Source organism: Acomys russatus, chromosome 3, assembly GCF_903995435.1.
Source record: "Acomys russatus chromosome 3, mAcoRus1.1, whole genome shotgun sequence".
NCBI classification, from domain to species: Eukaryota; Metazoa; Chordata; class Mammalia; order Rodentia; family Muridae; genus Acomys; species Acomys russatus.
The window spans coordinates 38,860,106-38,873,282 of NC_067139.1; the positions used below are offsets into that span (position 1 = coordinate 38,860,106).

Here is a 13,177-nt window from a genome sequence, read left to right on the forward strand (position 1 = left end):
CTTTCCAACTCACAAGATCAGATCGGTGTCAGGGCAGAGGGAATGCAGAATCGCAATAGAGCCACCAGCAGTGAGGTATGGGGCAGGCCCACCTGGTCCCATTCCAGGGTGAAAGCAAGGGTTTAGGGAGAAATTTCAGACAGTTGGGACCAAGGAGCTAACACCAGTGAGCAGAGGTCCTAGGAAGTATGCCCTCTCCCACTTCGTTGAGACACAGCCTTCCTTTCCTGGTTTTAGTTTTCCTCTTTAAATTGAAGCATGAACCCAGGACTTATCTCACTGTATGCCTCCCGTTGCTGTTGAAAAGCTGCAGTCCAGGCTAAATGGGGCAGCACTCATACCTGAAAGCAGTGGGTGTAGCAGGGTTGTGGTGACCTGGGGGATGTTGTCCCAAGAGACCTTGGCATTTTTCCCACACAGCCACTATCCTGTGGCCTGATGTGTTTGGAGCCTCTGGCGTTTAAAAGCGAGATAGAAAAATGGACCTTACCATAAGATTTCATAGCTGAAGCTGTCAGGTACTTCAGTTACATACACTCAGAGAGACCACTGTGTGGCCTGACGTGTATAAACAGAATGGGGCCAGGCTGACTGCAAGCTTGCAAGCTCGGCTTCAGGTCAGGGCCTCATGAATGATGGCTTTGCTGACGTGACCGTTTCCAGGCAGTGCAGGCGCTGCTTGAACTCTCCCTTGGTTTGAAGTTTTAATTCAAAATTGCCAGTCCACTGCCAGGGTGATGATCACGTGATGAGAGAGGCAGCCTGAGGTTCTGAAGCCAACTGCCAGATGCTACTGTGTTCTCTACCTTAGGACATGTGACAGATGGACTGGAGGTCACAGTGAAGTGGCCCAGCTCATCTTTTTGGGAGAGCTAATGACATCTTCCTGAGTGTATTTTGGCGGTGGTCCACGACTGAAACCTGATCAGACACGGAAAATGCCCTTCCCCCTATGTGACTCACCAATAGACATACACTGTTGCCTCATTAAGGTACCTCTTTTTGCTAATCTTTCTTAGGTTAAAAATATTACGGGAATTTAGCCAGACTATATGCTCAATTTTACATGCTCCCGCCCTCCCCATGCAAACAAACACATTTCTATGTCATTCAAATAGCATATGTAGTTACTTGAAGTAGGTGTGGTGCTTAAAATAGATGTGCACCGTGCCCTCAAAAACCATACTCACACACACACACACACATGCAAAAATACACCCGCTCATGTGTACACACAGGCACGCACACAGACAGGGCCAATCTCCTATAGTACAAATTCCATTTCTCAAGTTAGACTGCCAGCGATCCTATCTTCCCTCAAAGCTAGGATGACTCACCTGGTGCCAACAAGCTTCGGATGTGTCACTTCACAGCTAGGGCAGTCTGGATGTCCGTGGAGCTCTTGGCACAGTGTCTGCCATGTTGAAGTTGTCAGGTAACAATCACCTGTATGGCTGGTAACTGTTACTATTTAATGCTCTCTCTGCTGGTGGCCATTTAGCCTGCTTGCAGTTTGTCTTTACCCCAAAACAGTAAAGTTATCAGCCAACTGGTTATAAAGAAGTTCCTTCATTAGGGCTGTTTCCCTCAATGTGTGGGCTCTTTGATTCATGAGTGGGCCCAAGGGTGTGGCCATTTTTAAGATTCTTGGCACAGGTTGTGAAACTATGATGCAGAAGGACTTGTTACATTGTATTGGTAGCTGCTTAAGTTGAGAGGGATTACTACCACAGAGATGTGTGGCTACCAAACACACCACATGCACATACACACACAGACACACACCACACACACACATACCACACACACCACATACACACACACACCACACATACACACACACCCCACTCTTCCTTACCAAGCATGCCTCACAGCATTTAACCCTCCTCCAAACTCTTCCAGCTTACCAGAGCCAGTCTCCTGGGCCTCCTGCCCACTGGTAAGCAAGTAGGAATGGCCTGGGTTCTTTCAGATGTGCCCCTCACAGTGGAGAAGCCTGCCTTCTCTTCAGTATTATTACTGGCATGAATGAGCCTACCCAGGTGCCTTATTGGGGGGAACTAGGTATTGATGCCAGCAGTCCCCCTGTTGTCCTGTCTAACTGTATTCTAGAAGCAGATGGCCAGCGACATTCTTCCACCTGGAAGCTCTTGGCTCTGCACACCCACTAAAAAACACAGAAGTGCTACTCGAGGTCCCTATGCAGCAGGAGGAGGGTGGCAGACCTGAGGGGACTCAACATTGGCCATGATCCCAGTCACCTCTGGGCCCAACTGGAGGCAAAAGTGCCAGGTTCTGCCTATTGACATCTGCTCTGGGACTCATTCTGTCCTTCACAACCGCTCCGTGAGCCCCTCTGAGCCACTCACAGTAGGGAAAGCAGAGATGCGGGATGCATAGCCCCAGTCTAGGGGAAGCCACACACGTATGTGTCAAGGGCTCTCTCTGGAACCCTGACTCTAACTATGTGGGTCTTGAGGCCACCTGAGAGTCAGTAGGCATGATGCAGGTTCTCTGAGTGCTCAGTAGGGTCCAGAGGTAAGGTCTGGAGTAGGAGTGCTTTTCATACTGAGAGATCAATGTAGAACAACTACACAGAGAAACACTATCCCCCAAAACAACAAAGAAACAAACAAACAACAATAAAAACAAAAACAGTGGCAGGAAATAGTATGTGGTGGCAGCGTGAGTGACCTGGGAGAGAAGGCACTTGGGGAGATATGGGTTGAGTTAGGAAGAGCTTGGGTTTCTTAGACAAGGATGGGCAAGAGTCTGGCCCACAGTGAAGCAGCTTGGATCCTAGAGTGAGCTCACCAGAGATGTATCATAGGTCTTTGAAAGGGGTATGTGGTGATAGGGTGTAGGGTGGGTAGGGTGAGGTGGAGGCTGTTGCCCTAGCACAGAGTCTTAGACTTGGCAACTGAGAGGAGTGGTGGGTCAGATGTGTTGATGGCGCAGAACCAACAGGCCAAATGTGAGCAGAGAGATGCATCAGAATCGACCCAGGGTTTCAAAGTTGGATCTTGGGCCACTTGGGCTCTTCACAGGGAAGGCAACAGTTAGCGAAGGGTGAGGACAGCCACTGGCATACAGTAGCAGTCAATGGCTACTGTCCAAGCTCCTGCTCTGGAGGCTGGCAGGCAGGGCATGGGTGGCTAATGGTAAGTTTGGCTGCTCTGTGTTGTAGAAGGAGTCCGTGAGAGCGGCAGTGTCTGCTGGAGAGGTGCCAGAAGTGCAGAAGTGACAGCTGAACGTATGGCATTAGATGCAGATGCTTGGATTGTAGGACTCATTTGGGTTCCCCCAGCTGTTCAGGTGGCACAGGTAATTGGCTCAGCTGTGAACTCTGCCTCTAGGAGCAGAATCTGGAGACACCAGGGTCAATGAAGTGTGGTGGTGGGGAGTGACCTTGGGGGGCTGACATTTGAGGAAGAGATGGGGTAGGGAAGGGAAAGACCTTCTCCAAATTTGGGGGTAAGAAGGACAGGCCTGCCGGCCTTGGTGCCATCATAGGAAAGATACTCTTGCTGGGGCAGAGGGCAGAATATAGCTAGGGCAGAGGTGATGACCCTGTGTGCCAATGGGGATGAGTCTCACTGACTTGTGAGCCAGCTGAGGGGTAGGTAAAGGCAGTTTGGGCATTTTAGAGCACAAACTCATTTGGACCAAGATCTGCATGGCAGCAAAGACTGTTTTCTAGTTTCACTGGGTCCTCAGTGGTACCCAGGTGGGGAGGACATGACTGATGCGTCTGCGGCCCTGAGTGTTTCAGTTTCTCTTTCGTGGTACAGCTAGATAGCTATCATATAGATGTGTGGCTACCAAACACAGCACACACACACACACCATACATGCACCACACACACACACCATACATGCACCACACACACACACACCATACATGCACCACACACACACACATCCATACCACACATGCACACCACACACACACACACACACACATCCATACCACACATGCACACCACACACGCTCCACTCTTCTCCCCTTGGGAGGAGCAGGAGATTTTCTAAGATTTCCTAGGTGCAGGAATTATTAACGACAGCCCTGTTCACTTCCTAAATAAGGGGAACTATGTGAAAAATCTGGAGCTCTGGGAACACAGGAGACACAAAATCCCAGAGGCATTCAGGGCTTTGTACCCTGGCTATGCTTCTCCAGGAGGCTCTGGGTTGCCAGGAGGAAGTGAGGGCTGGGACACTGGCAGCCTAGAAGTGGAGGGAGGAGGGCTGTGGAGGGGCTGTGCATACAGCCACGCGCCAAGGAGAGCATGCCTTAGTTAAAGTTGCATGCATTAGCGGAACATCATGGTGTTTGTTTTTGCTGTTGTTTTCCATTTGTTCCTTTGTTTTTAAATCAATGAACAATACTTAAGCATTGTCCTGATTTCTGGACTTGAACATTCCTGTTCCCGGATGGGTGTCGATGCTCTCACTGCAGGCGATAAGGTTTCGTGTACTTTCAGAATCCAGACTCCTTTGGGTACAGGGCAGTAAACCTAAGAACGGTGACTGTTTCCCCTGAGCAAAGGGCATTCTCACAGCACTCAGTGAAGTGTGCTTGTAACCTTCTATGTCACAAAGCCAAGTACACTCATCTTTGTCCCTCTTTATAGATGAGGAAACAAAGACTCATGAACTCTAGTTCCTTGTATGTGGTTTCTCAGTAAATAGCAAGTAGACAGGAACACACATGCTGGCCTGCTTATAATGCAGGTTCTTTCTGCTGAAGCATGTGACTCTATTGAAGGCCCCAAATTCTGGGGAAACTGATGGCCTTTTGAGAAACAATAGCTAGCAAAGAGCTTCCCACCAGAGAACTTCCTGGCCATGTGATCTGAGGGGCCTGCCAGCCTGCTCCAGCCCAAACTCAACCCTAAGAGGGTATAGGCAGTTTGTCTGCCCAGAGAATGCCACCAGTATTACTGGATGCTAGTTACATTGGCCCTGTGGATGAGAAATGATTTGGCAGCTTATTTTTAGTGTTTAAAGCCTCAGACCAAGATCAGTGTCAGTCTTGGTTGAATGCCATGTGACCTGTGGAGGCCTTGATGTGGGGACGTGTTTAGGTCGGCTACTCTGGTATGTATGGCAATGATGCTGAGATGCCCAGGGACACAGAAGCTGTTTGAAGACAGGCCACAGCATCAGGTTCCTATCATGAGGACACTTACTATTCCAGAAAGGGTGTTTGCTGTCTGCTGCTCTGATAAAACAGTAATCAAAAGCAAATTGGGGAGAAAAAAGTCTTTATTTCATCTTGTACCCCAAGACCAACCCTGGAAGGTTCAAGATGTTGGTGGGGCATCAGGCGCTGCCCCAGCATCCTGCAACTTTCCTTAGCCTCCTTGGGCAAATGGCATGCAAGTCTAGGAAACTGACATGTGCGTATTTCCATGAGCCACTCTCCTGTCATCCTCCAAATCAGTGTGTAAGAGTCATTCACAGTTAGCAGTCACCAACCACAGTTAGTCCATGCTAAAGTTATAGAGGACTCTCGCCAGGGCTTTCCAGCAGCCAGTGGTGGGGGCTCCAGACCACACCCTCTGGGCCACAGCCAACATTTGGGAACTCCTGTTGTTCTCTGAAAGAAATTGCCAGATCCTCCTTAGCAGCCATATGTTGACCTGGCGTAGTTTTCTCTCACTCCTACCATGCTGCTGAGTGGCAAGCATAGCAAGAGTCTTTCTCCTTTTAAGCTTCTGTGACCTTGGCCTGGCCACTGTATTGTGATGTCTTTTCACATAGGCCTAGAACTGTATGTTTATAGCTGATGACACATTTTGTGGTCCCAACATAAATTATCTATGCCACTGAACCTCTGCAGGTGGGCCCAAAGCAACCACCACCCTAGAAGTGGCTTCCACCTCAGCGTGTGCTTCCTTGATGACATGATGTTCTCTAACCTTGGGTATCTATGAGTGGAGGGGGGCATGGAGTGGGGAGAACATTGTAGGCTAAGGAGCATCAGTACTGTGAAACGATCTTCACGGTAGGCATGGTTCTACAGGTGCATGCAATTGTCAGAGCTTGCTAACTGTGCGTAAGAACTAGACTTTCTTTTTTTTTAAACCAAGTGTAAATTTAGAAACAAATCAATTAAAACAAGGGCAGAAAGCTAAAGAAGGCAAAGGACTGGGCTTGGGAAAAGGAGGTAAGACACACAGGGAAGAGACACTAGGAGCAGGTCACTGCAGTGAAGGAACAAGGACACCTCAGGCACACCCCAGATCAGGAATGTTCTATAACGAGAAGAGGCTAGCTGTTTCCCCACCCCACCCCCTGAATATTGGTGTCATGAAAAACAGCGGAAGGCTGTGGAAATGTCAGAGATGGCAAGACTAGATTCCTTCCTGGAGGAGCAAATGCTATAAGGTGTATCATGAGGCCAAATGGCGGCTCATCATTACAGATGGTAGATTAGATAAAGGTGTCATCGATGTAGAATATGAACCTGATCACCAAGGTTAGCAAGATGACATCTCGAGCCTTGGGATATGTCTTCAGAAGTATTTAGGGTTAGACATTCAGAGTGAGCAGCCCATCCTGAAATAGTTCCTACGATAAAGCTATCCCTCCAGAGCGAACTGCTGCTTAAGGGGGTGGGGCTAAGGGTCAGATGCACCATGGGTAGAAGTCGGAAGTCTTGGGCCCCAAGTGGGTGTGCTGTGGGGCTGAGGTCGTCTCTGGTTCAGGACGTGGGCCGTGGGCTGAGGCTGGGGTAGGACACTGGACACAGAACAGCAGTGGAAGTCCCCTCCCCTCTCCTTTTCATCCTCCTGCGATGCTGCAGAGTGACATCAGCGAGAGCAGGAGCCAGAGAGCCTCTACTCTCTGCACTGAGAATTACAAGCCCAATCAGTACAGTTGCACCAGAAAATCCCTCTGAAAGGGAGTTTGTCTAAACTCTCTCCTGGGGCAACACATACTCTAAAATCTGGTTTTATACCTTTGAACTGTAATTCCAAGTTGCACTTCCTCCAATTAGCAGTTTGTCCCAGGAAACAACAGAGCAGGGAAAGAATTCAAAACCCACCCCACAAGGGAAGAAATACTGACTGATGCAGTATTTTTAACTTAATGGACTCTTACATGCTGTGCTTTTATTTTCTGTTCCTTTTAACCTTTGTTAATTTGTAATCGTCACTCTTACATAATTAGATCATGTTCATCTTGCTTGAGTTTGTATATTGCTTGGTTAGGTTTTATGATTGTTCTGTGTTTTTCCACCTTCTAATGTCAACAGTCTACTGCTCTTTCTGTGAACATTTCCTCTCTTTCCTATTTCATTTCTTCTCTCTCATCCCCAGAACGTTCTCTTTTTACTTCTTAACTCTAGCCTTCTGTACCTTTAATAATCTTTGAGCTCAGTAGACCATACAGTTATCCCAACTTCCCCTCCTGAGCTACTTTTCCATTTCAACGTTTGCCCTCAGTTGGTGTAGTATGGCTCCCCAGCCTACTTCCTGCCATTCCTAATCTTAGCAGCCAATACCCTTGTAGATGCAAAATAACCCTTCTTCTTTCATCCTTCAATAATTATTGAAGTCAAAGGAATGGCTGTTTCAGCTGGTGAGTATGACATTTGTGTAGCAGTCCCAGCCAATGCTGTGGTTGTTTCTGTAGCTCATGTTCTAAGAGCAACACAGGCATCACACCCAGTGCTTAATGCACACGGACTGTGGGTTTGACTGCTAAGATGACACTCACCCCACCATTATCTAACACCACGTTGAACATTGCAGATAATTCAACAGAAATAACACAGCTGATAAAATCCAACCAACACACAAGCCCAGATGCACAAGTCCCAGCACAGACTATATAAGAAACATGAAAAATCAAGGCAGCAATGGCTCTCAATGAGAGAGCACTGCATTGAATCCCAGATAAAGAATTCAAAAGGACTGTAAACATGTTTAATGAAATTGAAGGATACAAATAAACTATTAAATGAATTAAAATGGAATCCAAATAAATAAATGAAGAAAAAGAGACAAATAGGATTTGACATAGGAACTCAATAAAAAGATAGAAATACTGAAAAGAAATCAAATTAAAATATAAGAAATGGAGGCATTAGTAAGTCAGGAAAAAAAACCTTCTTCACAAAGCCCCACTAACAGAATGGATCTGACAGTAGACAAACTATTGGGGGTGGAAAACAGATGTTAGAACATTGAAAAAGATAAAGTAATAAAATAAGACCAAAATACATTGAGATCTATTGGACACCATCAAAAGACCAAATTTAAAGTGATAGGTGATAGAACTTCTAAAGGCACAAACAATATAGTCAACAAAATCATAGCATAAAGCTCCCCAAATCTAGAGAAACAGATGCCCAGCTAGTGCCAGAAAGCATTTAGAATATCAGACAGACAAGACCAGAAAAGAACCTTCTGACATCTTATAGTTACAACCTGAACAAGAGAGCAAAGAAAATACTGAAAGCTAAGAGAAGCACCAAGTTATACGTAAATGAAAACTCATAAGAACTCCAGTGTCATTCGTCACAGAAATAGAGAAAACAATCCTAAAATACCGTGGAAGCACAAGATTCCAGAAAGCCAAAGTAATCCTATGCAAAAAGAAAGATGCTGGAGGTGTCAATATACTTAATTTCAAGTTGTACTACAGAGTCCTAAGGACAAAACAAATATGTAGACAACAGAATAGAATAAAATAGAATAGAATAGAATAGGACTCAGCTCTAAGTTCTCACAACTATGGGGTTGATTTTTGACAAAGATGCCAAAAATATATATATGAGAAAAAGACAGCCTCTTCAATAAGTGGTGCTAGCAAAACTGGATAGCCATTCTCATTTAGGAGAATGAAACCAAATTTTTATCTCTCACCCTGTATGAAAAACAACTCCAAATGGATGAAAGACCTTAATGCAAGATCTGAACCCTGAAGGCATTAGAGGCAACTATGAGGAAACACTTCATGACAGCAGCAGGGGCAAGGACTTCCTGATTTGTAAGTTGTATTTATTTATTGTTGGAGGAGCCACATGTCATGGCACATGTGTGGAGATCGGAGAACAACTTGTGAGAGTTGGCTTCCATTTTATGTTTTCAAGGAGATCCAACTCATCAGGCTAGGCAGCAAACGTCTCTACCCATTGAGTTGTCTCATGAGCCTGTCAGAACTTTTCTGACTAGGACTCTCGTCATTCAGGGAATAGTGCTAACAACTGACAAGTGAGCTTTCATGAGGTTTAAAAGCTTCTGTATAACGAAGGAAACCAAGTGAAGAGGCAGCTCACAGAAGGGAGTGAATCCTTGATGGCTAGATATCTCACAGAGGGTTAACACCTAAATTATACAGAGACCTCAAGAAATGAAATAACAATAAATCAAACAACCTATTCAGTATATTGCCTAATGAAATGAGTAGGTACTTGTCAATAAATGCATAGCCAATAAACATGAAAGAACGTTCAACCATCATAGAAATACCAATTAAACTATATTGAAATTCCATCGTCAGTTGGAATGGCAGTCATTAAGACAATAAAAGTTTGGCAATGGTGGTGTAAGTCTTTAATCCCAGTACTTGAGAGGCAGAGGAGGCAGGTTTGAGGCCAGCCTGGTCCAAAGAAGACTGGAGAAGATGTGAGGCAAGGGGGCATTTTTGGTAGGAATATAAACTAGTCTAGCCATGTGGAAATCAGTATGGAGGTTCCTCAAAGCTAAAATCTAGCCAGCTCTGCCACTCCTGGGTATTTGCCAGAGCACTCCAAATCCAGACGTCACAGGGACACTGGCGTATAAGTGTTCACTGCAACACTGTCGCAGTAGCTAAGCTATGGAGCCAGCCCCAGAGTCAACATCAGGGTGCACAAAGAAAGTATGGTTGTGTGAACAGTAGAATTATTTCAGCCACAACGAATGAAGTTATTTCATTTACAGGAAAGCAGATTCAACTGGATATGATCTATTAAGTAAATTAAGTTGGTTTCAGGAAAAAAAAAAACACTGCATGTTTTCTCTCATTTGTGTCTCTCATATCTTACGTGCATATGGTATGAAAGAAATAAGACCGAGTAGGGAACAAAGGGCATAGGGAGGCGAGAAGGGGTGGGCAGCAGGACATGGTCCATGTGCTATACCCTGGCATGAGGTTGTCTTATGTAGCCATGATGCAGCGCCTTGCTACAGGCTCCAAACAGTGAAACTAATAAATGATTGAAAGAACACCCCCACCCCCCCCCAAACTGTGAGCCAGAATAACTCTTTACAGAAGATAAGTATCTCAGGTATTTTGTTATATACTGCCAAGTTGACAAGTATTAACAGTGTGAGTTTGGGTTGGTGCAGTGCTGTGTCAGCATCTGAATTGTTTTCACTTCTATTAGATATTTTACTGGCTAATAGCCACAAATGAGTAATTATAAACCAATAAAAGCTATGTTGCTTACGTTATAATACTTATGATACTGGCTGGACGGTGGTGGCGCACACCTTTAATCCCAGCACTCGGGAGACAAAGGCAGGTGGATTGCTGTGAGTTCAAGGCCAGCCTGGTCTACAAAGTGAGTCCAGGACAGCCAAGACTACACAGAGAAACCCTGTCTCGAAAACAAAACAAAACCAAAACAAAACTTATGATACTATGGGAGAATTTTATTTTTGCTTACTTGGGAGACAAAAAGGGGGCAAATACAGGGGTTTTTGACAGAGCTAGCTGGAAGCTTGGCAACTGTTCTTTCAACACCTGCAGGGCCAAGCTAGCAGATCATTATCTGGACAGGCCCTTTCAGTCAGTAACTCTGGACGTCCACACTGGAGAGGCTGATTTAGAGGAACCCTGACTGCTGGGTCAGTCCAGCCTTGCCTAGAGAGGGGCTCCCAGCTAGTGTTATGACGCAGATAATGTCATCCTAGTTTGGGGTAAGAATATATAATGATCTCTGGGGACCTCTCAAGGGCCACAGTGTCTGGTCTTGTTCAAAGGATCCCTCAGGTGGCCTTCACTCCTTCTGCCTCCCTCCCTTCACATAGCTGGACATGCAGGCGTAGGAGTTTTCCTCAGGTGTGTTTCTCAGGCAAATGCTACTCTCCTCGCTCTTGTGGACTTCTGGGATGAGTTAAAGTCCATGTCCTTTCCTCTAACCTCCACTTTGATCTACACAGCCCAAGAGGCTGAACTGAGAAAGATGGGAGTATTTGGGGATGTGAAGAGAGCTCCCAGGGTGAAAGGGACTTCCTGTCTACAGCGTATGTGAGAGCCAATCAGATGCCAGCATCAGGGGAGTTGAACTTAGGTGGCTCAAAGGCTGTCATGATCATGGGTGGGTCTCCTTCATCTTATGATAGTGGGACCTTTCAGAAGGGACACTGAGAGTTACTTTGTCTGAACTGGAAGGCCTTTCTGACCAGAGAAGATGTATATGGAAGGGCTGGGGGCTGGGGGCTGGCAGGGGGATGGGAGGGAGTGGTGCATAGCCTGTGGGAGGACCAGCTGGAGAGAGACCAAGGCTCTGCTGTTGTGTACACATAGAAAAGCTATAGTAGAGAGAGCAAACCACAGCCATCCAGCACAGACCCCTGAGACTGAAAGTGTTATGGGTTTTCCATCAGAGAAGACTGCTGAGATACAGGTTTAAGCCAATAGAAATCTTTATTAGCTACTGGTGACTACACTGGGTATTTGGGATGCCAGTGTAGGCTCCAGCCTTTCTCAGGGTGAGATTTTAAGCTCAAAAACAATATCCTGGGTTGACACACTTCAGTTAACAGTTAGCTAGAAGCAGAACTACAGAAGCCAAAAAGCAAGGTTAGTCCATTTAGGGACTTTTCCAGAACTATGGACTTTGATGGATTAGACATTTGTTTTCCTTTTGGCAGTTGGTGCTGTCTACGTGCTAAGTTTTATGGCCTAAATGGTACCTCTGTCATGGCATCAGTTGTGTTAAGGTCTGGGGCCTGTTAGGAAAGAAAATGGAACCCTGGGCCCTTGATGTTGAGGGTTGTTGCTGCTGCCTTAGAGCTGTTTTAGGCACATCCAGGCCAGGGAAGACACGAGTCAGAAGATGCCCCTCCTCTAGTCAGCCAGTGGGTCCTTTCAGTGACCCCCATCTGCTAACTTATTGAATGCAACACTGTTCCAGTCCCCACACTGAGCACCTGCCATGTTACCTGACTTGTATCCACAGCATCCTGTCTGTCTTTTAAGGATCAGAAAACCCACAGCAGAAAAATGCTGACACTTGTAAGTGGTAGAAGAGGATTTGAAATCCAGGACAACCTGTCTTCAACAACCCCCTCCCCCTTCCTCTCCCCCACCCCCACCCCGCCACCACCAATAAACATACACTGTGTTGGAAGAGATAGAGGGGAGGAGGGAGAGAGTGAATATGAATGACTATCAATTCCCCATTAGAGTGAGCTTGACTTGGCTGTCTTCAATGATCCCAAGCATTCTGTAACCACAACTACGTAGAAGTGCATAGTGATGGTTGACCAGAAGGCTCCGGGAATCCCAGGGCAACTTGGCTTGGATTGTCTCCAGTCTGGTGTACAGGTTGCCAGGGCTCCTTATTGGAGCCTCAGAACTCTAGCGTAAGCTGCCAAGGGTGACAGATAGCTTGGTAAAAGCAAATGAGTCACGTGAGCAGGAACTGTTAGTGGACTGGACTGGCTGTGATACCAGGAGCTGGCCAGTCTCTTACCGGTCACTTGCCACCATCTCCCTCCTGTCTTTTCAGCCAGCCATGGATTGAAGTCCAGGGCAGTAGCCCTAGGGGAGCAGGCACCGTACCAGGGGCCAGTGCATTGCATTTCAACCATTGTGCGGACTGAGGGCCTGGCAGGGCTGTACCGGGGAGCCAGCGCCATGCTGCTGAGGGACATCCCAGGATATTGCCTCTACTTTACTCCCTATGTATTCCTGAGTGAATGGATCACGCCTGAGGCCTGCACAGGGCCCAGCCCCTTTGCAGTGTGGCTGGCAGGTGGCATTGCAGGTAAGGGCCACAGAAGTGGGAGTCCTGTCCCTGGGCCCTGGGCCTGCCACAGTGATGGGAGAGTGCAGAGGAGCTTACCACAACCTTCCCAGCCCTGAGGAGACAGGGTCATCCAGCCAAATATGTAGGACCCTTCACTTCACTTACTCTGTGCATACCTAGTGGGGGAATGGCCTTTGACCT

At 46.7% G+C, this 13,177-nt stretch overlaps 1 protein-coding gene across 3 annotated transcripts in view; it reads left to right on the forward strand.

The window, feature by feature from the left end:
* Nucleotides 1-13,177, forward strand: part of Slc25a48 (solute carrier family 25 member 48) — a 57,089-nt gene that overhangs the window by 14,348 nt on the left and 29,564 nt on the right. For all 3 annotated transcript variants that reach the window (XM_051172258.1, XM_051172262.1, XM_051172266.1), the window contains exon 5: nt 12,737-12,994. In XM_051172258.1, coding sequence (XP_051028215.1) covers nt 12,737-12,994 — 258 coding nt within the window. The remainder of the gene's footprint in view (nt 1-12,736; nt 12,995-13,177) is intronic.